The sequence below is a fragment of the Callithrix jacchus genome, chromosome 1 (assembly GCF_049354715.1).
Source record: "Callithrix jacchus isolate 240 chromosome 1, calJac240_pri, whole genome shotgun sequence".
In the NCBI taxonomy this organism is placed as follows: domain Eukaryota; kingdom Metazoa; phylum Chordata; class Mammalia; order Primates; family Cebidae; genus Callithrix; species Callithrix jacchus.
The window spans coordinates 173,098,074-173,125,687 of NC_133502.1; the positions used below are offsets into that span (position 1 = coordinate 173,098,074).

At 59.7% G+C, this 27,614-nt stretch overlaps 1 protein-coding gene across 5 annotated transcripts; it reads right to left on the minus strand.

The window, feature by feature from the left end:
• On the minus strand, positions 1 to 25,733 carry NR5A1 (nuclear receptor subfamily 5 group A member 1). 5 transcript variants are annotated; one of them, XM_035257173.2, is made up of 7 exons: positions 25,551 to 25,733; positions 21,665 to 21,781; positions 21,445 to 21,586; positions 18,621 to 19,246; positions 11,989 to 12,108; positions 10,343 to 10,490; positions 1 to 1,760 (listed from the first exon to the last, which is right to left on the minus strand). In XM_035257173.2, the coding sequence occupies exons 2-7, from the start codon at positions 21,764 to 21,766 to the stop codon at positions 1,513 to 1,515; spliced, it is 1,386 nt and encodes a 461-aa protein (XP_035113064.1). In that variant the 5' UTR covers positions 21,767 to 21,781; positions 25,551 to 25,733; the 3' UTR covers positions 1 to 1,512. The 5 variants fall into 5 exon arrangements, with proteins under 5 accessions (XP_035113064.1, XP_035113088.1, XP_035113070.1 ...); XM_035257197.3 differs by having other exon boundaries at positions 25,280 to 25,733; XM_035257179.3 differs by lacking the exon at positions 25,551 to 25,733 and adding an exon at positions 25,262 to 25,351.
• Between the last annotated feature and the right edge of the window lie 1,881 nt (positions 25,734 to 27,614).

The following is a 27,614-nucleotide window of genomic DNA, read 5'->3' on the forward strand; positions in this document are numbered from 1 at the left end:
TGGAAACTAATTGCAAAATTTATTCCAGGGCTGCGGGCGCTGGGGAGATTCTTAAGGGCACTTCTCATTTCAGGGCTGTGGGTCTCTGGCCTTGGCAGGGGCTCACATTTCAGGGGGCAGAGAGGGAGACTAAGACAGGGTGGCGGGAAGCAGGAGGCAGGGGTGCCCAGTCTCCTCCAACTGGGCAGGCTCAGCGCAAGCTGCAACAGTAACAGGAAAGCAAGGTGGACAGCAGGCACCCAGCCCAGGGATGGGAGACAGCTGAGGCCTCCCACTAGTGCCTCGCCCTGGAGAGTTTCTTTCATAACCTAGGGCAGGAGACCAGGGAGCTGAGGCCCAGCTTCACGAGTTTGCAGCAAGGGACCCAACAGGTTGGGGCCACAGGGAGGGGCTCAATAGTGCTGTCCCTGATCTACAGCCCCGTGCCCCTCCCAAGTTCACCTTCATTCCCACCCACAGACTTGAAGCCCCCAACAGGGCGTCCTGCGGTTCAGCAAGTGGGTGGAGGGCGGGCAACAGGTCTTCTCTGGGTTGGGGTTGGGGCTCAGAAGCAATGACCCAGCACCACCCCAAGGGTACTTGGTAGGCGAGTGTCTGGGGAGAAACCACCAGCTGTCCTTAGTGCCAGTCCCCAAGCCTCAGCTTCAGCCCTCAGATCTGTCCCCTTCCCTCCATCACACCTTTCAAGGGGTATCTAGAAGCTTAAAAACAAAAAGTGAGGGGGACCTCTTGACTACAACCTTGCAGATAAATACCAGCCTGGGAGGGCCACGTCTGGGTGGGACTAGGGTGTCGACTATACCAAACGTTCTCCTTGGGTGGGAGAGGGAATCAGTGATGACCGGAGCAAAGTTCTTTCCTGATGATGATCAAAGCTCCCTCTTGCAGAGTCAGGTGGAGCAGAAGGGCTAGGGAGGGGGACTCTTTGTCCTAACGAGTTCTCCTGCTGTCCTCTAGGGCCCAGTAGCCCCTCCCAGTTTAGCAAACTCAGTTATCCTTAGTTTACAAAACAGAGGACCTCCCTCCTGTTCTCCATAGGGGAACACTGGAGACCCTCTCCCTCCCCCAGTTGATACCTGCTCAACTTCTCCCTGTCTGTTTTCAGGAGAGGAGGAAGGGATGACCTCTGATCCAAGGGACATCGAGGCCCACTAGGGAATCCCGAACCTCCTCCCCCGACCTGCAGGCTTCAGAATCCAGGAGCGATTCTGAAGATCTGGGAGCAGGGCAGGGGCTGGCGGGGGTGGTTACCAGCCACCTCCTTTGGGCACTCCAACTAGCAGGCAAGTGCTGGTGGCTGGCCAGGGCCACCCCACCTCTGCCAGGCCCTGCCCAGCCTCACCCACCTTCCCAAACACACCGTGTCAGAACTCAGGGGCAGCGGCCTCTGGGACGGGGACGGGGCCGGGGCTCCTGGGTGGGCCTCGGAAAATGAAACACGTGGAGCCGGTGGGGTGGTGGCAGCCCCGCCCTGGCCCCGCCCCCAGCCCCGGCCCCGCCCCCTGCCCAGGCTCAAGTCTGCTTGGCTTGCAGCATCTCGATGAGCAGGTTGTTGCGGGGCATCTCGTTGCCCAGGTGCTTGTGGTACAGGTACTCCTTGGCCTGCATGCTCAGGGCCCGCACCTCCACTAGGCACAGCAGCAGCTGCTGAAACTTGTCCCCGCAGTGTGGGTAGTGGCATAGGGTGTAGTCCAGCAGGGCAGCGTTCGCCTTCTCCTGAGCGTCTTTAACCAGGCTGTGGTTATTCAGGAACTTCACGTCTGCAAAGGGAGGCGCTCAGTCACCATCGGGTCACCATCCATCCCCTTTGGGGCTGGGCAGCCAACACTGTCACCGGCATCACAATGCCACCTTCCCTATGACCACCGAAGACTTGCCACTGCCACCATCAACCATGCAACCAGGGTCTCCCTGCTGGGACCGTGTCACCATGACCATTGTTGTCATACTGGTTCACAAACACCACCATCGTCACTGACACCCACGTGCCTGTGCTCTTCATAAATGTGGCCAGTGCCAGCCATCAACAACCCATCCACAGTCACCTGTCACCATCATCACTGCCATCATCACCACCGTGGTCACAATGAACGAGAATCATGAAGCCCGTCACCAGCCTCCCTGGAAGTATCCCTAAGCAGTTACTAAAGCTCTCGGTTCCCCATCTGTAAAATGGGGGTGATGACAGTACCAACTTCACAACATGGTCCTGAGAATTTAGGGAACTGCTGTGTGGAAAGTGCTCTGAAGAACAGTGTCCAGCATGTGAGACGCTCGCTGGGCTGGGTTAGTGGCACCACAATAATGCCATCGTAATGAAAGCTGCTCTCACCGCCGCCGGGGTCAACCATTGCTGCCATACCCAACACCATCCCCCGGGACGATCAAAGCCATCACTGATGCCTCATCCCCATGACCACTGCCATCCACATCCCCACTCTGCCACCATTACCACTGTCACCCCATCATCACCACGCCCACAGAGGCACACCATGGGTGGGATGATCCCATCTCATGCTGCAACACATGAGGACTGGTGGCCTCACTAAATTTTCATGGGTTAAAGTCCCATCAATCTAGGGAGGGTTAGCTTAATTAAAGTGGTTTCTTTGCATTCAATTGTTGCAGAATAGAGTTTTGTAGTCCTTAATATTATTATAGAAATTAAGTACAGTTTACTTACTAAGGGCTTTGAAGGTTCTTGGTCTTTTTTTTTTTTGAGAGGGAGTCTTGCTCTGTCATCCAGGCTGGAGTGCAATGGTGCAATCTCGGCTCACTGCAACCTCCTCCTGGGTTCAAGAGATTCTCCTACGTCAACTTCCCGAGTAGCTGGGACTAAAGGCATGCACCACCATGCCTGGCTAATTTTTTGTAATTTTAGTAGAGACAGGGTTTCACCATGTTAGGCAAGATGGTCTCAAATCCTCGACCTTGTAATCCACCCACCTTGGCCTTCCAAAGTGCTGGGATTATAGGCGTGAGCCACTGCACCCGGCCGGTTTGTTGGTCTTTTTAACCTACATTTCTAAGTCATACCCAGTATTAATGGGGATATGGGTAAGATAAGTGTTCTAGAAGGCAGCTGGCATGCTCTTATAGTCTCACCTATGGCCAACAGAGAGGCTCCAGTACCCCAGGAAGGACTGTCATGGGGCCATGGGGGAACATGGACATTCACGGCAGGAGTGCAGGTGGGCTGACATTCTGATTAACCTGTTGCAAGCTGAAATATCTTAAGTCAAAAGGCATTTCCGACACCTGACCTACTGCACGTCACAGCCTGGCCTACCTTAAATGCACTGAGATCACATTACCCTCTGGTTGGCAAAATCATCTGATGAAAGCCTGTTTTATAATCCAGTGCTGAATGCCTCATGGGGTTCACTGAACACTGTGCTGAAAACCCAAAACAGAAAGGGTTACATAGGTACTCCAAGCACGCTTTCTGCTGAATGCATGTTTTTCAACGGCTGCACCACCGTAAAGTTGACAAATCCGAAGCCAAAGTTCGGGAGTCAGGAGCCATCTGTGCTCACGGTGGTGAGGAGGTGGCCTGGATGGCCACGTGGTGGCTGCACCCCGAGGGGTCCTGTGCAGTCAGCAGAAGTCAGGGAGCCCACACAACGCAGGGCAAAGGGATGCGCCTTTAAAAGCCCGAGGCTGAGTGGAAAACAAAGATCACAGAAGGGAGGTCAGGATGAGATCCACAAGGCTCAGCCATGTACATAAACTAGAAATGCTTGTTGCCCAGAGGCGGTGGCTCAGCCTGTATTCCCAGCACTTTGGGAGGCCAAGATGGGTGGATCACTTGAGGTCAGGAATTTAAGACCAGCCTGACCAACATGGTGAAACCCCATCTCACCATGCAAAAAAATTACCCAGGCATGGTGGTGCGTGCCTGTCATCTCAGCCACTTGGGAGGCTCAGGCAGGAGAATCGCTTGAACCTGGGAGGCCGAGGTTGCTGTGAGCTGAGATTGTGCCACTACATTCCAGCCTGGGTGACAGAGTGAGACTCGTCTCTAAATGAGTAAGTATGTAAATAAATGAATAAAGCTTGTACACAAAGCAGACATGCCACAGGAAGACAGGGGCAAACAGGACCACCTGCATTAAGCATCAAGGGAGGGCTCCCTTTGGGGAGGGGTGGAGGGGGTTTGGTTCTGCGTGCACCAATGATTGAACAGAGGAGTGCAACTGATGTGTCCCCCAGACCCGAGGTCCGGTGAAGTGACAGAAAGTGGGTTTGAACCCAGCCAATACTGAGGTGCGGCAGTCCCTGCCCCACCTTGACTTGACCAGCCTTCCTCCTCCCTGGACGGGGAGAGCCTGGGTCAATTTCTTGTCACCCAAGTTCCTGCCACCACGTGCAGGCCTCTTTCAGCTCCTGGGCAGCGTTTCTAGCAGGTGCCCAGCCTGGAGGCGCAGGGGCAGCAGGTACCCACAGAATTTGTCCCGGGGCCTCAAATCCTAGCCTGGCCTTGCCTGGGATGGGGTGACCAGTGGCTCAGAAAACGGTCATCCACCCACTTCCTCCCCCACCCCATTGCCCCGGCCCTGGCCCTGCAGCTGCGGGGGAGTCCAGAGGCAGCCTGTGCAGCCCTTGGCCCCCTAATCCCCTTAACACCCTCTGCGCCAGGAGAGCGCCACGCTCCTGGCAACCCTGATCCCAGGCCGCCCCCAGTACGCCTGCCAAAGCCTGTGTTGTCCAAAGTCGGATTTAGGGAAACCCAAGCTGTGCCCGGGGGCGGATGGCAGGACCTGGCCTCCATCCTCCCACCCCAGCCCTGGCTCCTCACCCTCCCTTCCAAAGCGAGCCAGGAGCACTTTCTTCCTCACTTCCCCAAGAAGGTCACCATTAACCCTGAAGGCACCTTTCTGCCAATTACATGGAAGTTCCCTCTTGTCCAGAGAGATACTGCTATATCTACCCAACGCCTCCTGGCCCAGGTGCTCTTGTGCAGTGAGTGACCTGCCCAACCGTATGGAGCAGCCCTACTCCCTAGCCAGGCCTGTCCCTGACATTCAAAGGTCAGGGGAAGTCATGCCCCCTCACTGAGCTCCTCCTGGCCTCATCCCTGTCCCATCTGCCTTCACTCTCCTCCCCAAGTCACTTGACATTTCAAGCAAGTCTTCTGACAATTCATAATAGGTGTCCAGAGAGGGACAGGGACCAGCTCAAGGCCACACATCAGTTAAGGGGCTTGGAGCAAGCAGCTGGAGGGGGAGGACTGGCCAGGACGCTGCAGCAGGGGCAGTGGCAGGAGGCGGTCCGGAAGACCAGGGCTTCAGCTTTACCGGGATTTACTGTTCTCAGCAGTACCTTGCCAGAGACACAGAAGCAGAGTGCGGGGGTGCGTGTGGAAGGAGGGTCGGAGTCAGGGGCGCCCCCACCCCCACCAGTTCTATGGCCTTCCAGCTCTCAGCAGCCTGGAGACCCCCACTGCCTGCGGGAGGCCAGCCACAGGGCCGGGGGAGGGAAGCACAGTCGCTAACGGAGCCACAGCAGCCAGAGTCCAGAAGCCCAGCCCCAGTTTCCCGGGAACCCCCCAGACACCTTGCACCCAGCTCAGTTCATCTCGGCAGACATACAGACTGGCAGGGCAGTGCGTCCCCAGGGCTCAAGGAAGCAGGGCCCTGGAAGACACAAAGATGCCAGAGCCTGGATTCAAACCCGAGTCTCCCATGATAGGCAAAAGGGCTGGGTCACCCTGCCCAGGAGTTCGGTCAAGCTGGGATGCCCACTCCTGGGGGACTGGACATAACTTTACGTTCCATGCAATCCATGAGTCCTGTCCAAGAGCCCCCACCCTGGGGTCCTAGGTTTCCCCCAGAGAGGCTACAGTGGCCTTTGGACTTGACTTCCCCCTCACCTGGAGGCCTTGCACAAGTCACTCCCCTTCTCCAAGCCTCTCTGGGCCCCCAGTCTCTAAAGAGACCATTGAGAAGTTTCCAGCGGATAACCGATGTGATGATGTGATGGTGCCAGCAACCCAGGGAACACCACGCCCTTCTTCCAGCACAGGAGCAGGGGTCAAACCACCCTGGAGACGCCCCCTTCATGTGTCAGGGGTTCAGATCCCAGCTTTACAACCAGCTGGGTGACCTTGGGCAAGTCACTTCCCCTCTCCAAGCCTCAGTTTCCTGTCATCTGCAGAACAGGGGCAAATTCATCTCTGCCTCACAGGGCAGTTAGGAGCTGGCTCTCATTTGCATGCCCAGCTCTGGGCCCTGGGCGCCCAAAGGTTGTAGGCGGGCGAGAAACCTGCAGCCCCCCAAGCCCGCTCAGCTCCCAGCACTCCCGGCAGTGGAGGTGGGAGGGAGCTGGGAGATAGCGCCCCCACCTCGGAGAGCAGCCGGCTAGCTCTGCAGAGCTGGGGGCCCCCAGGTTCTCAGAAAAGCCCCCTTTTCATGGTTTAATTGAATATTTGAATAATCCTTTCATTCCAGCGAGGCATAAAGAATGTTGTCCCAATAGCGGTAACTCAGGCAGGCGCCCCCGCGCACAATGGCCCCTCGAGTGGGGCTGCTATTCAGGCCGCCTTTTGTTGGCGTGGAGCAGTGGGTAAATTGCAAACGCTTAAGGGAATGCTGCTGCCGCCGCCTCAATGGAAGTCAGGAAATCGAATGTTAGGTCAATCCATTAAGCTTCGATTAAGTCCTCGGGAGAACAATGCCAGCCGGGCCCATCTTCATAAATACCGTGATTGCCAGGAGAGAGGCACTAATTTTAATTAAACCTCCTTACCTGCCTCCTCGCCCTCCCGAGACAGCTATTTAGACACCAAATGGCACCCTTAGGCGGAGGCAGGCGTGAAGGAGGCGCTGAGGGAGCCGCAGGGCGGTGGGGTGGGTGGGGGATACTGGCACTCGCGGTCAGGCTGCCCAGGGCGGAGCCACCCCCGAAGGGGTCGCCCTGCTTGCCAGCTGGAAGTCTGCTGGCAAGTGGCGGTCCTTCTCCAGGTCCCAGTTTCCCTGGGGCCCCAGCTCTGGTGGTCTGGGCGGGATCAGGAGAGGACCCCTTTGCTGCAGACCCTGGAGTCTGCTCCAGCCGAGCCCCAGGTCTAGCCTCTGCCAGGGCTCTGGGCTGCCAGCCTGCCATCTTTTTCCCATGCTGCACTCAGAAGGGTCTTGATAAAATGCAGATTTCATCATGTTACTGCCTGGTTAAAATCCTACCCAAGGGAAAGTTCAAGGTACCAGGCCCCGGCATTCAAGGCTTTGCACAGCTCAGCTCCTGTCCCCTCGCCAGCCTCCTCTCCACCCGGTCCCCGCCCCCTACAGCCAGACAGAACTTTCAAGATTCCCCAGAACTTTGCACAAGCTGTTCCTTTAGTCTGGAAAGCCTTTAATGCCGCTTGCTTTTTTTCACCTAGAACGCTCCTACTTATACTGCTAGGCCCAGCTCAGAGCCCCCATCCCCCAGAAGCCTTCCCCGATAGCCAGGTGGCGCTGGTTTCTCCTCTCTGGTCCAACCCTGATCACACTGAACTGATGGGGCTCCTCTCTTAACCTGGAACTGGCCACCCAAAGGCCTCTGCCCCCCACCACACACACCCCTCTCTCGCTGCTTGCCGTCAGCTGGGGTCCTGGAATCTCTTCCTGCTCCTCCTCCGGTAACCCCAACCTCACCAGGTTCCTGGCCTGCTGGGCTCAGGGCTCCCCCACCCACATCAGCCAGACCCAAAGTCCAGTGCCCAAAGATAAGACACTGCAGACACACAGCTCGTGATGAAGATGGAGAATGTGAGCTGGTTCATTCATTCATTTCATTCATTCACTTATGCAAATGCACATTAACTTAATAATGGTGATTATGATTAAAACAATTCTGAGACACACACTTCCCAGAGGTCAGCCAAGCGCTGGGCACTTTGGGGGATCTCTCTTATTCAATCCTTGTAGCAAGTTAGGGATTAACTCTATTCCATCCCATCTGCACCACTGCAAAAAAATTCATCCCTCCAGAAAACTCCTACTCATCCTCCAAAACCCTGCTCAGATGATTCTCTTCCAGGAAGGCCATTCTACAGATGAGGAAATAGAGGCTCAGAGAGAGCAGTGACTTGCCCAAGGGCACACAGCCAGAGGGCAGATTTAGAATCCACTCCTCACCCCAACCTAGTTCCTTTTCCTAACACACACAACAGGCATGCGCACGCACACACCCTTCTCCCCGCAACTCAGGCCTGTTCTAGCCCAGCACTGGAGGCCCTTGCACCTTCAGGCCTCAGCTGCTGCATCGGGCATAAAGGCTGATGACCGGCATGACATGGGGGCCAGGCACTTCCAGTGTTGAGCATACCCACACCTGGACCCAAGAGAAGAGCGCTAAGCTCTGCTGTCTTCCTTACACCCCAGGGAAGAGGAGTCCGGGATTCACCCTCAGTGGTGGCCAGAGCTATGCTGGGCCTGGCAGTCCCAAGTGTCTAGGGCTTTGGTGGGAAGACGGGATGGGGGCCAAGACACTGTCCCTGCTCTTCAGGGGACACCCAAGGATAGACAGAGCCCTGGCAAAGAAGCCTGGTGGCTGGCAGCCCACCCTCCACCTACCCTGCCCTAGGATCCTCCAGTGGCCTCATGATGGCAACCTGGTCAAGAACTCTCATTTCCCATACCACCCAGCGCCCCACAGACACACTCCGGTTCCAGGTGCCTCCAAGCACCACCCTCCCCCACAAACTCCTCGTGTTCCCAGATCTCCAGGTCTCTCCCCAGTCACACACGAACCCCTCGCACAGCCTAACACATAAGAAGCCATAAGCATGTGAAAGTCCGTCGTTTGCACGTGCAAGCACACACGAATGCCCAGAAACAGAGACACAGGAGCTCGCGTCATTCCCGCAGGCTCCACATCCCGACCACACACGTCTGTGACTGTCCTGTGCCAGTCTGCTGAGCCTGCCAGGCTGCAGGGAGGGTGGTGCTACAGGCAGAGGGAGGAGGGAGCTTCCCCAGCTGCAGCCAACCGGGCCGGCCTGGAGGCTCCTGCAAGGATTTCAGGCCACAGCTCCTAACTGGCTGCCCAAGATCCTGCCCCTCCAACCCCAGTGGCTGTCCCCCGCTGACCCCTGCAGAGCCCTGGCTGGTGTCCTGAGAGGTGGCTTAAGGTGGCCTTGCAGATAAGCCCTCCAGCTACCAGCCTGTTCTGCCAGGGTCAGGAGACCCAGCCCACTGCACCCAGCCACATGGCATGGAGGATGTCACCAATCCCGCCTGAGCACTGAGCTTCCCGATTTTCATTAATTAATTCCGTCTTCCCCTCTGCCTCCGTAACACTCCCCACTCTTCCCTCTCTCTGGCAGGCACACCCTTCCCAGACTATGACTATAATGCCAGCCACCAAAAAATATCTTAATCCTGCCCCATCTCCAGGTAATGAAGCACTCACTCATCTCCTCTATTCCATCCCATCTGCACCATGGCAAAAAAATTCATCCCCCCAGAAAACTCCTGCTCATCCTCCAAAACCCTGCTCGGATCTCCCTCTTCCAGGAAGCCTTCCAAGAAGAGCTCTTGCTCCCTACCCAGGGTTCCCTGAGCCACACCCATCTCTCTGTCTCAGCCCTAACCACCCCAGCACTAGGTCTCTTCCTGATTAGCAAGGGATAGCTGTGCCCTCAGCATCACTGGGCATGGAGAGGGCATTGGTGATGGCTTGCCAGGGAGTGAGGGTGCAGACTGGAGTAGCCCAGGCGGGGTTGGGGTCAGGAGGGCAATGGGAGGGAGACCTGGGTGTTTGGGGAGTGGGGTGGTTGGCCAGGCCGGGCCGGACCTGCCCTCTGCCTCTCCTCGGCTTTCTTTTCCTCCTTAGCGCTGGTAACAACCTTCCTGGCTCTGCCTGCCTAATCTTTGTACAAACCTATGTCTTACTAATCGTATTAAGCTCATGATCTGTCTCCCCTGGAGAAGGTCAGCACCTCAAGGGCCGGCTTTAGGGCTTTTTGCTCACTGCGGTATCCAAGACGCCTGTTTGTAGAGTGAGTGAATGAATGCATGCGTGCACAGGCAAAGGGGTCCGGGTCCCAGGAGCTAGACTCAGAATTGGGGCCTCCTAGATCCGGGGATTAGGGAAAACGGGGACCCAGGATGCGAGCCTGGAATAAAAATCCTGAAGTCACAGGGGCCACCAGAGGGAAAGCAGTCCCCGTTTAGGCATTTAGGAGCTAGGTCCTGGTGGGGGGCCCTCAGACCTTTGTTCAGAGTAGATAAGGGAGGGGCCTCTCTCCCCTGAGGCTCCTTTGTGGCCACTCTGGCCTCAACAGGGCTACCTCTCTAGCCTCACCAACCCTCCTGCCCGCCCCTGGCTGTCTCCACCTCTCTGTCATGGGAGCCGCACTCACCCAGGCTGAAGAGGATGAGGAACTTGAGGCAGACAAACTCCTGGCGATCCAGCTGCAGCGCAAGCAGCTGCAGCACCAGTTCCTGCGCCCGCAGCACCAGGCTGTGCAGCAGGGAGCCCGCCTGGGCGGCCACCGTGGTCAACTCCACCTGGGGCAGAGAGCACAGGACCGGACAGTCAGAGGACGTGGGTCCGGGCAGGAGGCTCTGATTGGAGACAGAGGGGCGAGGGCATGGATCGGAGGTGCCCGTGAGAAGGCAGCTCAGATGGGCTGGGGTCAGGAGGGCCCAGCCTTGGCGCTGAGCCAGGCATGGGTGACATCTGTGCAGCGCTGGGGACCCGCCTTTCGAACTCTCCTCAACCCACCAGATCTGGAGCTGAGGGCACCCCGCCTCCTTCACACACTAAGCCAGCACCAGGCCCAGCAGCACCAGCAGCTCGGGGAGCCTCTACATTCCGGGAGGGAGGGCTCAGGGAAGGGCAGGCCCGCAGGGGGGCACTCAGACACACCCATGGCTGCCCAGAACCCCCACGATCACACCTGCATGCTGGGTCACAGCTCAGCTCGGAGACACACACACACACACACACACACGCCATTCTCAGAGCCAGAGACTAGGACAGCATGCCAACCTCACACCTCACACAGACTGCAGGCACCTGCACTCACAGGAAACCCCAAGACGCCCTCTTGGAAGCAGTACTGCCCACCCGTGCTCCTGATGAGGAGCGGGGATCTGGGGGCGCTGCAGTGGGGAGCAGCGCCTGCCTCCCTACCCCATGGCACCCACCCAGCCCATGGCCCCTCCCATGGCCCCACCCGGGAGTGATGCTCCTGCTACCAGGCTGGACCCTGAGCATCAACCCCCTTCTCTGCCTCCCTCCCTCCCCCTCTTTCCCTACACTAGTCTCATCAGGCGAGTCCTCCTCCCTGGCTGTGTACCCGCCCAGATGCCCCCCTCCCAGCCTGCCCCTCAGCTGCCACCTGGTGTGTCCCTCCCCCACCTAAAGCTCTGCCTAGACCCTGCTGCCTCTAGGGCTTCTCCTCCCCAGATCCTCAATCCCTGCTCTAAGGCGGCCCAAATTCTGACTCTGACCTCTCTGGAGCCCTTTGCCCATTCATTCATTCATTCATTCAAGAGTCAGGGCCTGCAAGGTCTTACCCGCTAACCCAGCCCTAGCAACCCTCCAGCCTCGCTCATCTCTCACCTCAGGCTGCCTCTGCACCAGACCCAGAAGGAACCAGAGCACCACACTTCTGTGGAGGTGAGGACTGCCCCCTCACCCCTCACTCCCCAGCCAACTCTAGTGTATTCTTTCCAGACCCAGGGCCACCATCAGCTCCTCCACAAGCCTCCCCTGACCTGTCCACACCCCCTGAGCTGCTCCCCAGAGCAGGGATCCCAGGGGCCGGTGCCTCTCAAGCCTGGCCCAGGGCTGTTCAGGGAGAGGTCGGGCCATGGTATCCCATGAACGAAGGGAAAGGGCTGACAATCAGGGTGCCCAGAGCCAGCCCCGAGAGGCCTGGGTCCTCTCCGGGGCCCTGAATTCTAGAAGTGTGCAGCAGGGCGGGAGTGGGGCCCAGGGGTGGGGCGGGGTCCTGGAGGGTGGGTTCCAGGGGCAGGGCGGGGCCCAGGGGGTGGTCACCTCCTGGCCGGTGACCAGCAGGACGCTGCCCTCCTTGCCATGCTGGACCTGGCGGTAGATGTGGTCGAACACCAGCAGCTCGCTCCAGCAGTTCTGCAGCAGTGCCATCTGGTCTGCCACCTAGAAGGAAGAGTCACATGGGGGGCCAGGCTCCAGCCAGCATCAGTACCTTTGTCTCACCCCTTCTCCTCCCAGCTGAGACCCCACTGGGTATGCAGCCTGGGCAAGTTAACCTCCCTGTGCCCGTCTGCCTGAATGTCTACGTTATCCAAGTGCAACAGGGTCTGGCCAGTTAACAGGAGGGTGTCTGGGGCATGCATGGGCCAGGCTTCAGGCCCCAGCTCTGTCTCTTGTATGACTACGCAAGTCCTGGTAACCTTTCTGTGTTTTGGTTTTCTCATCTGTAAAGTGGGCAGAGTACTGAGCAGACAGTCCAGTCCACGTTAGGTACGCCATGCATGACAGTGACTCATGTCCACAGAAGTGCTCTGCAGAGGACTCCTACAAATGCATGCAAGATGATTCCTAATCCTAACGCTGTGCACATTTAAAAGCCTGTGGCCACACCTCTGGCAGCCACAACCGCTCAAACAGGAGCCATCAGGAAGAAGCCAAGGGCTTCCCCCGGGCCTACCCAGAGCTCTCAGGCTCAGGAGAAGTCAGGAGGTCCCACTTGGCCTGTGGTCTGGCCCAGGGCATGGGCAGGGGGGCGGAAATGGCCTGGCACCTGAAGCAGAAACACAGCAGCGACAAGGAGCCGATTCCCAATGCCCAGCCTGCAGTCAGAGGCACCCGGAGCAGTGGCAGACCCAGCCCGTTTGGAGTGACCTTTGACTCTGCAGGACTCAAGCAGAGCCAGGGATCCCCTGGCCCCAATCCCCAGTTTTCAGCTGAAGAATCTGCCACCCAGAGAGGGCAAGAGACTCTCCCGGGATCACACAGAGGCGGGGCCAGGCCAGGACCTCGGCTGGCATTCCTGCTGCACAGTCTCCACTGTGACAAAGCCAGCCCTTCTGGGTGTTTGGAAGAACACTGGGCATGGCAGATGGTCCCAAGCAGACACAGCCCGGTCCCCTCAGACCATGCCACTCATCAGTGGCCACCAGCAACCCCACAGACCCTTCCAGGGCACCTTTCTGGGCTGTGCCCTGTGGTGAATGCAAGCCATGACAGCTAACAGTCATTCCACGCTGCCCTACAGCCACAGATGCTACCCGCGTGATGGAGACGAGAAGCTGAACGCAGAGAGGTCACACAGCTCTGTCCAGCTCCAGATCTGCGCTCCTAATCACCAGGTGCGGAAGAAGACCTGTCGATCATCCCCCTTACCATCCAGAAGCTCCTGGTCTCACAGGCTCCCTCCTCCTCTACAAATCCCTACCTGACCCCTCTCCTTCCTCAAGGCCCGCTCCCTCTGGACGCAGAATCTGCAACATCTCATGGCATCAGTTAAACACCTCTGTCTTCGCAGATGCCTGTGGGGTTTGGGGAGGCAGAACCGGCGTCCAGCTCTTCTCCGGGCCCCAGAGCAGGAGTCAGAACGGCTGAGGAACAGCAAGGTACTCCCCAAGACAGGCAGAGAGCTCAGAGGGACCACTCCCCACCTAGGGGCTCCCAGCCAGAGGGGAACTGGCCCAAGCCTGATGAACAGCTCTCTCTCTAGGAGGTAGAAGCCCCCTCCTCCTCTCTGTTCTCCTTCTCTCCTGGGGCATCCCTGGGGCCTTTGTCCTCAGGCAGACAGAGGGGATGAAAAGGAGAGAGAAAAGTCAGGACTGCACACAGACGGGCCTCCGGGCCCACACAGCGGAGGAGAGAGGTCTGTGTCCGTTCCCTCCTTCCCCACCTCACCTCTGGATCCAGAGCGCACACCTCCCTCTGGCTCCCAGCAAAGCTTTTTTCCCAGAGCCCCTGCCGTCAGCCGTGGGCCCCAAGCTCCGCCCTGGCTGGGAGGACACAGGAGACAGGCCTGGTCAGAGGCCCACTCAATCATCTCTCCTTAGCCCTCCTCGGAAGTATCGTTCCCCCATGGAGCGGAGGTTTCCAGGAGGGAGGCAAGGCTCAGAGAGCACCTATTACCAGACATGTTGCCCAGCGTGGCACAGGACACCTCGCCCCTGCCCTGCTGACATTTGGCCCACTTTACAGAGAAGGAAACAGAGGTTTGCCAGAGGTACCGTACAGGCTTCAGGCAGCTGGGCTCTGGGGACCCTGGGAACCTCCTGAGACCCGGGTAGGAGGGGCCTGCCCAGGGGTCTCACTGGCAGCAAGAAAAACTCTTAGGTCCACCCTGGGTACCCAGGTGGAGGCAGTGGGGAGGGCATGCAGGGCCAGGCTTGGCCCCTGCCCCTCGGAGGCCCGCAGGAGCAGACACCCTTGCACCCAGAATGAAGGCACAAGGGGGTGGGGAGGTGGTAGAGGAGCGATAAGGGGTAGAATGAGGAGATAAGCCGCGCTTCAGGCAGAAAGCAGATGGGTCACGGTGACCCGGCTGGGCTCCTGGGAGCAGACTCTGTACCCAGACCTTAGACCCTGGATGGGGCAGCCCTGCCCAGTGCGGCTGATAGGGGTGGCAGGGGCAGAGAGCCACAATATGGTGGCTGAGGCTTTGGCGCCCCGTGCCCCGAGTTTGAGTCCCCATCCGGCCATGCATCGTCCTCCTCCACCGTAATTTCCTGTTCTGTGAAGCAGGAAACATAATTTCTCCCTTTTTTGGTTAAAGCATAAGAACACACGTAGGGCTGTGTGGGGATCTGCTGCTGGCTCCTTCGTGAACGCTGCCGGCTGGGCTCCACCTGTCCCTTGGCCAAGCAGGTCTTGTACTCACTGCTTGCCTTGGGTGAACAAATGGACACATAAAGACACCAAACTCCTAAACGCTCCCCTCCCCACACAGATGAGCGTGTGTGTGCGTGCGCGCGTGCGCGCGCGCACACACACACACACACACACACACTTTTTATTTAAAAAAACCAGAGGGCCGTAGCCGCCAGCCCCTTTGCACGAGAAGGCAGGTGGCTAAGAGGTTCCTTTAACCAGAGAGAGTTGCTCCCATTAGCCTGGCCCGTCTGCCCGGCCCATCAGCCGTCCACCCCTCCTGCTGGCCCACCACAAATCTTCCCGGAGCCTTGATGCTCTGCAGGCTGCCTCAGAGACCGGGTATTTATGGGTGCTGAGCTGCCCTCCCACCCAGCAGGGCCCCTCTGGAGCCCCCTGGGGTCCGATCGGTCTGGCTCTGAAGGCCAGCGGGCTGTGTAATTCTCTGGTGGCTGACACGCCACGGGCTGGCTGCCGCGCTCTGCTGGCTGCGTGGTCAGGGAAGTGTCATTTGTCTGCCCAGGACTGACAGTTACTGCCGCTTAAACAAAACCGTCTATCTGAGCAGTTAAATCTGCTGTCCGTGGGGGCCCCGGAGCTGGATGTTGAGGGTGAATTGATGTCAAGGTGGGTCACTGGACACTCCTGGCCCCCGCTGCCCCTCCCGGGTCCTCCCTTTCATCCTCCCAGCCTGTCCTTCATGGTAAGTGACCAGAGAGGCTGGCTGCCTGTGCCTTGGGCACTGCTGCCCACCATGGGGCAGGTACAGGTGAGTTTCTGCCACTTTGCAGGGAAAAAGTTGCTTTATAAGCAAAGTGGCCCCAATATAGTCCCAGAATAATCATGTGCTCAGAGGAGCTTGGGAACAGTGTCTCTCTCCCTGCTGTCTTCCTGGTCAGGACATAGCCTGCAGGCGTCAATTAAATGGTGAAGCTCAGAGGGGAAGAGATAGGAAGGGTGCTGCAGCCCCACTTCCTAAGCTTGCCCTGCCTACGGTCAGTTCTTCCCCTGTCCTGGCTCACTAACCCCTTATAGCAACCCTACAGGGTTGACACTATTCCACCTCCTCCCATTATCAAGATGAGGAAAGTGAGGCCCAGAGAGTGAAGTCACTTGCCCAAATCATACAGCATGTAATCGACATGCTGGCACTTGACAACAGGCCTCTCTGATTCTAGTCTTTGACATTCACTTCTGTGCCACTGTCAGCTGACGTGCTGGGATTGTGTGAGGTGAAAAAATGGAGACAGAGGGACCCCCAACCCAGCTGAGAAAGAAGTTAGGAGAGGAAGACCCCAAGAGGACATCTGCAGCCCAGAATCAGACATATCTGGGCTCACGGCCCCCCTGAGAGCTCAGCTGAGACTCCGGGATGCCTCTTGAGCAGCAAGATGCCATCAGCATCAGAGGGCTGAGTGGGCCTCTGCTCCGAGCTCAGGCGCTGCTGGGGGAGCCCCTCCCTGACCCAGAACCTGGAGCCCCAGCCAGCCCAGGCAGGCCATCCATCAACCTCTGCCCAAGGACCCACTCCTGGTCCCAGCTCTGCTCTGACCTTGCCAACCTCTCCGATCCCACTTCCTGGGCCCACTGGGAACTCCCAGGACCTGATCCGCATTTCGGGGCCTTAGTCTATGCTGTGCCCACTGCCTGGGACATCCTGAATCTTCTCTACTTTCCAGAAAGGCACAGAACTCGTCTCTGAATCCCTCAGTTAGAGCTGTTTGCTCTCCCCCAAGGGCTCCCTCTGCTCCTTCAGTGGCTCTCAGAGCCCGGGGCACCTTCACTGGCAACTAGGTGCATGTCTGATGTCTCCTCCAGGCGGCCAGCTTCCTGGGTTCAGCTGATTTAATGTCCCTAGTGCCCAACCCAAGGGCTGCTCCACCCTCAGAGCCAGAGAGCCCCCTCTTCTGTCTGCTAAGATGTGTCCTGTCCGGAGGTGGGGAAATGAATGATCAGCCAGAAGGGATGCCAGAGTCACACACACCCCTCCCACTTTGCCTCCTCACCACCTCTGGGCTTTGCAAAGAGACACTAGCCCAGGGCCCACTGGACCAGTGGAAAAGAACTTCCACGTGGCTGACAGGAGGCACTCTAAGGGCTGGGCTGGTACTTATCTGCAAGGCCCCTTTACAGAGGCTGGTGACCACCGCTTATAATCCTGGGCTCAATTCAGACTTTGGGAAGGGGAAGCAGGAAGGTTTGAACCACAGAGGAGCCAGAAGCAGGAAAAAACACTCAGCAAAGCTGGGACAACAGCCCTTCCCATCCTGCGTGAAAATCCCCGGGAGACTAGGAAGGCAGCCAGAGGAAGTGCCCTGCCCCTGAGCCCAGGGTTCTGGAAGGCCGGGAATGCCCTGCTCCTCCTCCCCGCTGCACAGGGGCTACATGGGGAATCTGAAGGGAAGCTGGCAACCAATCCCTAGCACTTGAGGTCCTCATCCCCACCATGGCCTCATGTTCAAGAGCCTGCCTTTGACCCCATCCATTAGGTCAGGCCAGAGAGGGGGCAGTGGTGAGAAACCCACCCCATGACAGACAGACACATGGTGCAGCCCCAGGCCTCAGCATGAGGGGCCTCCACAGAGGGAGCAGTAGCCACCACCACTGATCCCCACCTCCCCGACAGCCCAGGCCCCAGTCCCACGACACCACCGCTAGGGCTCGGAGCACCCACGCCCCACCTTCATCCCCCTCCACGCCAGCCAGGGCAGGCAGCGCCCCCAGCCCATCCGGCCTCATGCCCCTGGAGGAAGCCCAGGCCCGAGTGGCGCCACACCGACAATGCTGCTCAAGGCTGCAGTGGCCCCAGCAGGGGGGGCAACGGGCCCTGCTGTTTACACCCAGCCCCAGAACAGCCAGGGGGGCAGCCTGGGAAAGCCAAACACCGATAGCCTGGGTTACAGAGTGCCTAAACCCAGGCCAGGGCGGGGCAGGCCTTGGCCAGCTGGAGGGGCCTCTGGGGAGGTCTCAGAGAGCCAGGGCACTGGAGGGTCAGCTCTGGGGCCTCGGGCTCTTCAAGCCACTAGGTGGAAGACGGGAAGTTCTTTCCTATGTCAAGCCTCAGTTTCTCCTGCCGCTTTCCTGATTTTGTAGCTTCAGGTACCTCAACCCAGGGGGTAGGCTGCCTTGCCAGGGAAGATCAGTGGCAGGCCCTGGAAGCCACCAACCTACCCACCTAGCTCCCTGAACACACCACACACACACACCCCACCATCCAGCATAAACAAGATTTGCAGAGGCAGGAGGATCTTTCACCTCAGCTGGGAAGAAGGAACCACGAATGTCCCAGACTCCAAAACACTAAGAGTCCCATCTGTGTGTGCCGCTGGAGGCGGCAAGGATGGGCAGCCTCCCTAAATGGGAGGACAGGATGGGCCAGACCCTTTTCCTAACACTGGGCTGAAGCCTTGGGAGACAAGACAGTCTCCCCAGGACTCCGCTAGTCCTTTGAGGGAGCCCAGGGCCTCAGAGAACGAGGGAAATGTGTACTAAAAGAGCCTCAGAACAGGGAACCTCAGAGACTGAAGGGGCTGCAGAGACGCTGAGAAGCGGAGAGACAGCACGCCAGGGAGAGAGACAGTAGGAAGAGACAGGTGCAGGGACCAAAGCAGCAGAGGCTCGAGGGGCTCAAGGAGAAGGAACGGGAGGGAGCCAGGACCCACCAGGCTGTGAGAGAGCAGAAATGCTCCTCAGTGTTCCAGGGTGGACTGCCTGAAGCCAGTGGGTAGGAGGGCCCCATCTGAAGGACAGTCGGTCTAAGGCTTGGGCAGCCGGGAGGACAATGATGCAAGGCCAGCCAGGCGGGAGGAGAGACTCACCTCCAGCTCCTTGAATACCATGCACCTGCGTGCCCAGTCCACGATGGAGATGAAGGTCTGGTCAGCCATTCTGCACAGGAGGCCGAATGCCGCCGGCTGGTCAGGGCGGCCTTTGGTGGGCTCCTGCAGGCAGCCCAGGATGCGAGCCCGCACCTGGTCCTCATCCGGCTCCAGCTGCAGCAGCTGCAGGATAAGCTCGGGCACACTGGGCCCTCCAGAGAAGGGCTCTGGGTAGCCATATGGCAGCCCAGGCTGGGGTGGGCTAGCGTAAGGCTCTGGGTACTCAGACTTGATGGCACGGCCAGGAAAGGCAGGGTAGAGGTAGCCAGCCAGTGGCCCATGGGCACCGGGCACGGCCATGGGCAGTGCTGGGGCCCCAAAGTCGCCCATCGGCCCAGCAGGGGGGCCAGAGGCCAGGCCCTTGGGCTCAGGCACATGCAGGCTGGGAGGCAGCGCGTAGTCCGGCGCAGGAGGGGGTGGTGGGGGCACCCCCATTGGGGGCCCCGTCTCCAGCTTGAAGCCATTGGCCCGAATCTGTGCCTTCTTCTGCTGTTTCAGGGCCCGATCCCGCTTGTACATCGGCCCAAACTTGTTCCGGCCACCCCGCATACGGTCAGCACGCACGGCTGTGGGCAGGGGCAGAGGGTCAGGCTTGCCCTCTCCGAGCCACCTTCCATGCTGCCCAACCACGGATCCTTTCCAAACACATCTGACCGCTCTCTCCCCTGCTCAACACCCTTTCATGGCCCCCACTAATCACAGGGGAAGTCAGTCTCCTTTGCCTGGCCTTCAGGGCCCTGCTCAGCTTTTCAGGTGATCTCTGCTAAGGCCCCTCTCCTTCCACTCCACCTAACTCGCCTCCACTCCTCTGCTTGATACATCTTCCTCCTCCACCCTGCCTTTCATTTTCCTTCTGACTCATACCTTTTTTTCTCTCTCTCTTGTGGTTGCTGAACACCCGGCCTCAATGTCACTACTTCCAGGAAGCACTCCTGGATTCACTCAGACTCTACTGTCCTTGCTCCACGTGTCCTGTCCTTGCCCACTCTAATCATGCTGAGTGGATCACACCATGTGCTCCTGAGGGCTCCACCCTGGGCTCAGGTGCCCAGTACAAGGCCTGGCAGGGAGATGGTGACTGGAAGGGGACCCTGGTCAGCCTAGTTCACTGCTGGCCTCAGGGTCCAACTGCTTGTTGACTGACTGCCTGACTGTTGAGCTTCTGCTGCAAAATGACTCGAGTGTCCCTCACTGGCTGCAAATGTGAAGCCGAGTTTAGAGCCAGCCAAGGCTCTGTGCTGGGGGAGGGGACCTCTCCTGCTGACCAGATGTTCCTCACTCCTCCACCTGGCCAGGAATGTGTCATCAGCCAGACCCAACGGGTGCATCTCTGCAGCTGGAGTGCGTCCCCAGCCCCTCTCAGACAGGGCCCCAGCCTGCACTCTGGGCGATGGGAAAGAGCAGGAGATAGGGGCTGGGGGGCCACTTGGCCAGTCTTCCTGCCCCCTGGGGTGGGCAGCGCTGTGCCGCTCCTCAGGCTGCACAGGAGTTTCTGCTGCCCACAACGCCAGCTCTCCGGCCCCTTGGGACCTGGGGTTAGGGGCCCATGAGGGCCCCCAGGAGCTCAAATCTTACCGGCCAAAACTTCTCTCCTCCTCTCCAGGCTGAGGGCTAGGGTTGAGGGTAGGGAGGCAAAGAGGGGCCTGGGTTCCTTGGGGGCAATTCAGTTGTCCCCCACTGCCCAGCCCCCTCAGGGCCTGGCTAAGAACATGCCGGGAAGGAAACTCACTGGCTCCCACTGGCTGAGTGAATGAACCAGAGAGCCCTTCGGATGGATGGATGGACAGATAAGCGGCTGGGCAGCTGAGTGCGTGGGGACCGGGTAGTGGTGATGGGCAGAAAGCTAGATCGGCCTGACAGCTAACCTGTGGCAGTGAACGCCCAGGCCCCTCCAGCTACCTACACTGTTCACTGCACTCACTCAATGGAGGAAGGCACTGCCATTAAGCCCATTTTTCTTTTCTTTTCTTTCTTTCTTTCTTTCTTTATTTATTTTATTCTTGACAGGATCTCTCTCTTGACCAGGCTGGAGTGCAGTGGTGTGATCATAGCTCACTGCAGCCTCCTACTTCCCAGACTCATGTGATCCTCTTGCCTCAGCCTCCTGAGTAGCTGGGACTACAGGCACCTGTCACTGCGCCCAGCTACTTTTTATATTTTGTAGAGAGGAGATTTCTCCACGTTGCCCAGGCTGGTCTTAAATTCCTGAGCTCAAGTGATCCTCCTGCCTCAGTCTCCCAAATGCTGGAATTAGAGGCATGAACCACTGCACTCGGCTATGCTCATGTTTCAAGGGGAAATCTGCGGTTCAGAGAGGTTAAGGATTTTGCCCAGTGTCACCCAGCCTGATTGACAGTGCCAGTACTGCGACTTGGCCTCTGCTGGCTGGGGCTGGGTACTGGGGTGTGGGGCGATGGCGACCTCCTCACAGAGGGAGGAGCTTTGCCCACCCTGTGCTGGAGCCCTGGCAGGGGCTGGGGAAAGGGTCATCTCCAGGGAGTTCATTTTTGCATACTTCTCGGCCTAACCCAGGCCGGCGTTGCCATCGTCCCTTCTCACCCGAGGCCACCTTGGGTGATCAACAAGATGAGCGCCAGCGTCCGTTTCCCTTGCAGCGACTGGGCCCCAATGTCGCAGGAGGGGCCAATCACCAGAAACTTCGTGAAGGCCAACGATGCTATATCCCTTCAGCCCCTCTCCCAGCCCCACCCCCTGCTCCCTCGGGCTGTCAGGGGTCAGGGGTGGAGGCCCGCGCTGCCCGCACCTTCCAGGCGCATCCCCACCGTCAGGCACTTCTGGAAGCGGCAGAAGGGACAGCGCTTGCGCTGCGTCTTGTCTATCTTGCAGCTCTGGCTCTCGGTGCACGTGTAGTGCTTGTTGTTCTGCACCGTGCGCTTGAAGAAGCCCTGCGGGAGGGAGCGGAGAGTCAGCGGGGCCCCACCGCATCCGCCCGCTGCACCCCTGCCGCGCGCCCGACCGCTCACCTTGCAGCTTTCACACGTGAGCAGTCCGTAGTGGTAGCCGGACACCTTGTCCCCACACACGGGGCACAGCTCGTCCAGGTCCTCGTCATAGGAATAGTCCATGCCCGCGGCGTCCGCCTGCGGAAGAACAGCGGGTCAGCGCGGGACTGTGCAGACCCACAGCCTGGGGTACCCGCGGCCGCCGCCCTAGCCGCTGTCCCCGGTCCGTCGCGCGGTCCCCTCTCTGCGCCCAGGCGCTGCCTCCCGCACCCACCGAGCGCCCGCGCAGCGTCCTGGGGTGGGCCCGGTGCAGGCCCCCGTGCCGGCCTTCCCCGCCCAGGCCCTGCGCTCCCGCCCCGCCGGAGGGCTCCTCCAGCTTGGGCCCCGCCGCGCCCGATCGGGGGCCTTCGGATTCGATGAGCTTCGATTCGGATTCGTTTGTCTGAGAACAAAACCCCGATTCTGAGAAAAGGTGATGGGCTCAGCCGCGGGGAAGACGCCAGGGGACCCGGGAGATGTGGGGCGCCCGGCCCGGGTGTTCTGGGAACCCAACAGAGACGAAGGAAGCAGAGACAGAGTCCGGGAGAGACAGAGATAGGAGGAAACCCGGGCGAGAGACGAGGACCGACGCCGCGGGGCGCAGAGACCAGGTCAGCCCCAAAGTGCCAGAGACACAGAGACCACGAGCTGGAGAGAACCCGGCGGGGACGAGACACAGGGAGGGATGGAGAGAGACAGAGAGGCAGAGACACAGAGAGAGAGAAAGAGAAAGAGAGAGAGAGAGAGAACGAGGGGTAGGGGATCAGATCCAAGAGAGACTCCAAGAGACAGCGGAGGCCCAAAGAGAAAACCCAAGAGAGACGGACGCAGAGCCAGAGACACAGAGACAGAGACGTCGAGACAGAGACACGGAGAAAAAACCTGGAGGCGGAGGCGGCCAGCCCGAGGGTCTGGGACGCGGGACGCTCGGAAACCGGCGGGCCAGGAGCCCGAGCGCCGAGGCGAGGCCCGGCGGGGTCGGACCCGGGACGCGGACCCGGGCCGCGGGAGGCGGAAAACGACGGCGCCGGGACCGAGAGCCCGAAACGCCGAGCCGCCGGGGCCCCCGCGCCGGGGAAGACAAAGCCGCCGCAGCGACGGCAACGGGAGGCGCAGCCCGCGCTGCCGCCGCCACCGGGACGTCGGGCGGGGAGACGCGCAGGGGTCGCGAGGCGTGGAGACTTCGGGCGGTGGGCGGCGGGCTCCGGGAAGTCGAGCCCGAGGCGGGGGAGCGACCGCGGGCCGAGACCGAAGTCCCAAGGAGGGAAGCGCACGGAGCCCGGGCCCCGGACGCGAGAGGGGGCGCGACGGCGGCTGCTGCCGGCCCGGCGCCCACCTGGCCGCTCCTGCCAGCAGAGCCCCGCGTCCCTCCCGCGCGGAGCCCGCACCTCCCGGCCGCGCCGCCGCCGCCCGCGAGGAGCCGCACCCGGGCGCAGCGCCGCCAGCCCGCGGTGACTGCCGCTCGGGCCGGGGGCGGGGAGGCGGGGGCGCGGGGCTGGCGGCGGGGGGCCTCGGCTCCCCCCTCCCGCCTTCCCCCCCCCTTCAGTCTCCCTGCGCTACCCCTGCCGCCGCCGGGGCCGCTCCGAGGCGCACCTGGGACCCGGGCCCCTCCGCCGCCACCGCGCCCTGCGCCAACCCGCCGCGCCCGGGCCGGGGGCCGGCCGCTCTATATCGGCGCGTGCGGTATCCGGGGGCGGAGGCCCGGCCGCGTCCTCCCCCCGAGCCCGGCCCGCGCCCGGCACCCCCTCCGCAGCCCGGCTCGAGTCTTCGCCCTCATCCTCCCGCCCCCCCCCCCCCCAGCCCCAGCCGGTCTCCCCGGACCTCGAGAGCCACCAGAGAGCGGCGGAGCCCGAGCGCCCCGCGATCTGGGCAGGTGTCGGGCGCCGGGTGCCTCCGGCCACCCGCCAGCGGTGGGAGGAGGCAGCTCCTGTCTGCGAACCCAGCTGGGTCGTGGCGAGGGCCACGAGGGTGACCGGTCGCGGTGCAGCGTGGAAGTGGGTAAGAGCGAGTAGCGACCGTGGCCGAGGCACGAGTTCACGGGTGGAAGCCAGATTCTCCTATTGGCCCCGCCACGTCTCCTCACTCGAGCCTGCAGTAGCACTCTCCCCGCCTCGAGTCTTCAGGGACCGCATCTGTGAAGTGGGTAGATGACTGCTCTACCTTGCTAAGGGCAGGTCGTGAGGACCAACCAAAGCCTTGGGGAGAAGCAAGCGCGTGGCCTGGTGGAAGCGCTCAGGGGCGCCCCGCTGGGGAGATCTGAGGCGAACCCCTTCTCCTCGCCAGCCTCAGTTCGCTGGGCTGGAAATGGGAATCGTGGATTGAAATGCCATTTTACGAATGTCCGAGGCCTAGGGAGGGCCCGAAGCCTCTACTGGCCCAGGAGCCCAGAGGCAGGACCCCGCTGCTCCCCTCGGAGCTCTCACAGCGGGGTGGGGCGGGAAGAAAGCGCTGGGCGGCCTTGGGCACAAAGGGGTTCCCTGGCCAAGGGCCGAGCAGTTGCTCTGGGCTGGGGACCATGGCGGGGCCACTGTTTTTCATTTGGAGAAACTGACCCAAGAGGAAGCGGCTTGCTCGCATCCCGCCCCCGCCCCCGCCGGCACCTGGGGCCGGAGAGAGTTTGGGGACCATGAGGCCAAAAAGCCGCGATCTTCCAGCAGGAAAATGCCGAAATTTTACACTGACAGCGGTGCAACCCACCAAAGGGCCCCATGGGCTCCCTGCCCGCCTCGAGGCCCCAGGCTTCGGTCACAGCTGGGCCTGGGGACTGTGAGCTGCAGCCAGAGACCCCTGCAAACCCCACTCAGCTTGCCCACCCCACAGTGGAGGAGCAGAACCCGCAGACTTGCTGTGCAAGCTGGGGCAAGTCACTTGGTCTCTCTGAGCCTCAGTTTCTCCATGCATAAAGTGGAAAGTGTTGGCCCTACAGATGGAGTACTGCGGTTTCAGTGCAAGAATCTTGGGGAGGAGGGAGGAAAGAGAGCCAGAGACCCTGTAAATGGCACCCCACACCCCCAAACCGCTGAGAAACAAGAGCATCTGCCGGAGCTGGAGGTGGGGGTCACGGCTGCCTCTGAACAGCTCCTCAACACAGTGGAGCCCTCAGATAGTGACTCGGGAGCTAAGGGGGTTGGGGGCATGAGGGGCTGGGGTGCCCCAGTCAGCTGTTCTAAGGTAGAGCCCATAGAAGTCTCCGGGAAGCCTGGCGCTGGACACACAGGCCTGAGCCGGCCGGGTGGGTGGGGGCTGGGCTCTGAGGCCCTTCTCCCTCTATCTCCAACTCCCTCTCCCCCAAGGTTTCCACTCTCACCGGCTAGGAGCTCCTGGCTCCTCCGCACTCCAGGCACCCAGGCACCCAGGCACCCACTCCCACAGCCCCAGGTTCCAGCCCCTCACGCACCCACCCAGGGAAGCAAAGCTAGACCTGGCCCAGTCACAGAACCCAGGCTGACAGATGGACGCCAGAGACAGGCACACAGATACACACCAAGACTCAGAGACAGCGACAGAGACAACACAGACACGCAGGCAAGGGACAGAACCCCAAGACAGGCCCAGAGCCCTCCAGACACACTCACAGACCTCTAGGCTCAGACTCACACAGCCTGGTGGACGCCCGGCAAGCGACAGCGGACACCAGCAGACCTCCGTGGGGCTTGCGGTCACAGGCCTGGCTCCTCCCCTCAGCAGCCCAAGGAAGAAAAGGGGGTAGCATGCTGGGAGGGTGAGTCTGGGAGACCCCTGGCCCCTTCCCTGCCCAGAGCAGGGGCACCGGTCACTTAGCAGAGCAGGCGGTGGCCGGCCCAAGCTTCAGGGAGGCACTGCAGAAGGAGGCTGGCCATTAGAGGCCTGGGCCCAGGCCCTCACTTACGGAGCGGAAGCAGCGCTCTCACGCCGGATGAGGGTGGCAGTGGGCACCGGGGGTCCAGGGGGAGGCTCCGGCAGCCCAGGTGGGGCGGTGGCGACCGTGGGCGCACAGGAATCCCGTCACACCACGGCGGGCGGCAGCCGGACGGCAGGCTGGTCCTGTCCGTCCGTCCTCCTCCTCCTCCCCGCCCTGGGGGGGGCCACCGGAGGCCCAATTGGTCTCTGCCCCCACGTGACTCTGCAGGCCTCTCGCCTTCTTTGTTGGTGTTTCTCTTCATTTACGTCTATTTTTTTCTTCTTCTCTTAATAGAAAAAAAAAAATACCCCTATCTATCTGGGGGCCGAGGGTGGGGGCGGAGGCCAAGGCACTGCGGAGGCCTTGGCCAGCTGGCTGTTCCAGGCCCGCTGTGGGAGCCCAGAGGCAGGGACCCCACGGAGGCGGGTAGGCAGCCGCGCTTGTTAGCGACCAAGTGGGAGTGGGGCCTGATTTATGGGCTGCTCCCCCATCCGGCCTGCCGCCTGGCCTCTCTCCTTGGGAATGGCTACCTCCCTGGGGCCTGGCCGGGCATGGTCTGGCCCAGCCCGGACACTGGAGTGGAGTCGGGACAGGCCAGTGGGGAGGCAAGGGCATGGCGACTCGACCAGGTGGCCTGCTGCCAAGACCTATCTTTTAACTCTTCCATCAGATGGAGGAAGAGGGGGGCTAAAAGTCGAGGAGCTGATCGGCCTGGACACCACATGCATGCATGCCACGGTGGCCTCTGACTGTCCCCATCTGCTGTGGGCTGCCGATGTTCCCATCGGTGGCTGGAAAAACTGAGGCTGAGCGGAGGACGCCTCTGGGCCAAGTGGTGGCAAGGGTGGCCCCAGGCTGAACCAAGTGTGTAGCTAGGCCAGGAGAAGACAGGGTAGAGGGAAGGGCCTTTATCTAGAAGGCTAGGCCTGTCTACAGCCTGGGATGTCCCGTCCGATCTCCAGGCCCAGATGGCTCTGAACTCTCTCCTGGTCCTGTAGGGCCCAGGCTATAGGGCCCTGTGCTGCTCCCACAGTGACTGGATCTTTCCTGCATTCCTCTGTTCATCTCACATTTGCTAAGCGTGCACTTAGGGGTCAGGTGCTGTTCTGGGCACCAGGGATCTCATAGGGAAGAGAAGTCTCTGTCCTCAGAGGATTGACCTCTCTGCCTTTCATCTTGGGAATGGGGGAAGGGCACAGGACAACTATGGGGCAGTCACTGGTGAAAACCACCCTTCCCCCCACATGCCCCTTCATTGGAGGAAATAAGCAAATCACATCCAACACCTCACTTATCTGGAACAAGAGGTGCTTTTCTGGATAAGTGAAGCCAACTATATATATATATATATATATATATTTTTTTTTTTTTTTTTTTTTTCCCCCATGGAAAGCCACTGAAAGAGTAGAAATGCCAACTGTATTTAAAACCTAGTGTGTGTTTTCTAGCTAGGCGCTGTGGCTCATGCCTGTAATCCCAGCCCTTTGGGAGGCAAAGGTGGGTGGATCACCTGACGTCAGGAGTTCGAGACCAGCCTGGTCAACATGACGAAACCCCATCGCTACTAAAAATACAAAAATTAGTTGAGCTCATGCCTGTAGTCCCAGCTACTTGGGAGGCTGAGGTGGGAGAATCACTTGAACCTGGGAGGCAGAGGTTGCAGTGAGCCAAGATCATGCCACTGCAGTCCAGCCTGGGTGACAGAGTGAGACTCTGTCTCAAATAAAAGAATAAAATAAAGTAAAACTTGGTGTATGTTTTCCTCATTATGCTACTTAAAATTGTGTGTGAATATACAACAATAATACTGATAGCCTGTAGTCCTGGATACTGGGGAGGCTGTCAGGAGAATGGCTTGAACCCAGGAGTTTGAGCTGTAGTGAGCTATGATTGTGCCACTGCACTCTAGCCTGGGCAATAGAGTTTTAATAATTAATATGGCCGAACGCAGTGGCTTATACCTATAATCCCAGCACTTTGGGAGGCCAAGGTGGGCAGATCACAAGGTCAAGAGATCGAGACCATCCTGGCCAACATGGTGAAACGCCATCT

Bases quoted from the DNA above. Each gene is read 5' to 3' on its own strand.
- NR5A1 (XM_035257173.2), bottom strand. From the start codon at position 21,766: ATGGACTATTCCTATGACGAGGACCTGGACGAGCTGTGCCCCGTGTGT. The intron at 12,109-18,620 runs GTGAGTCTCTCC...TCTTCCTTCTAG, and splicing joins TGGTATTCAAGGAGCTGGAG to GTGGCAGACCAGATGGCACT. The intron at 10,491-11,988 runs GTGACCACCCCC...TCTCTGCCCCAG, and splicing joins TGCTGGTCACCGGCCAGGAG to GTGGAGTTGACCACGGTGGC.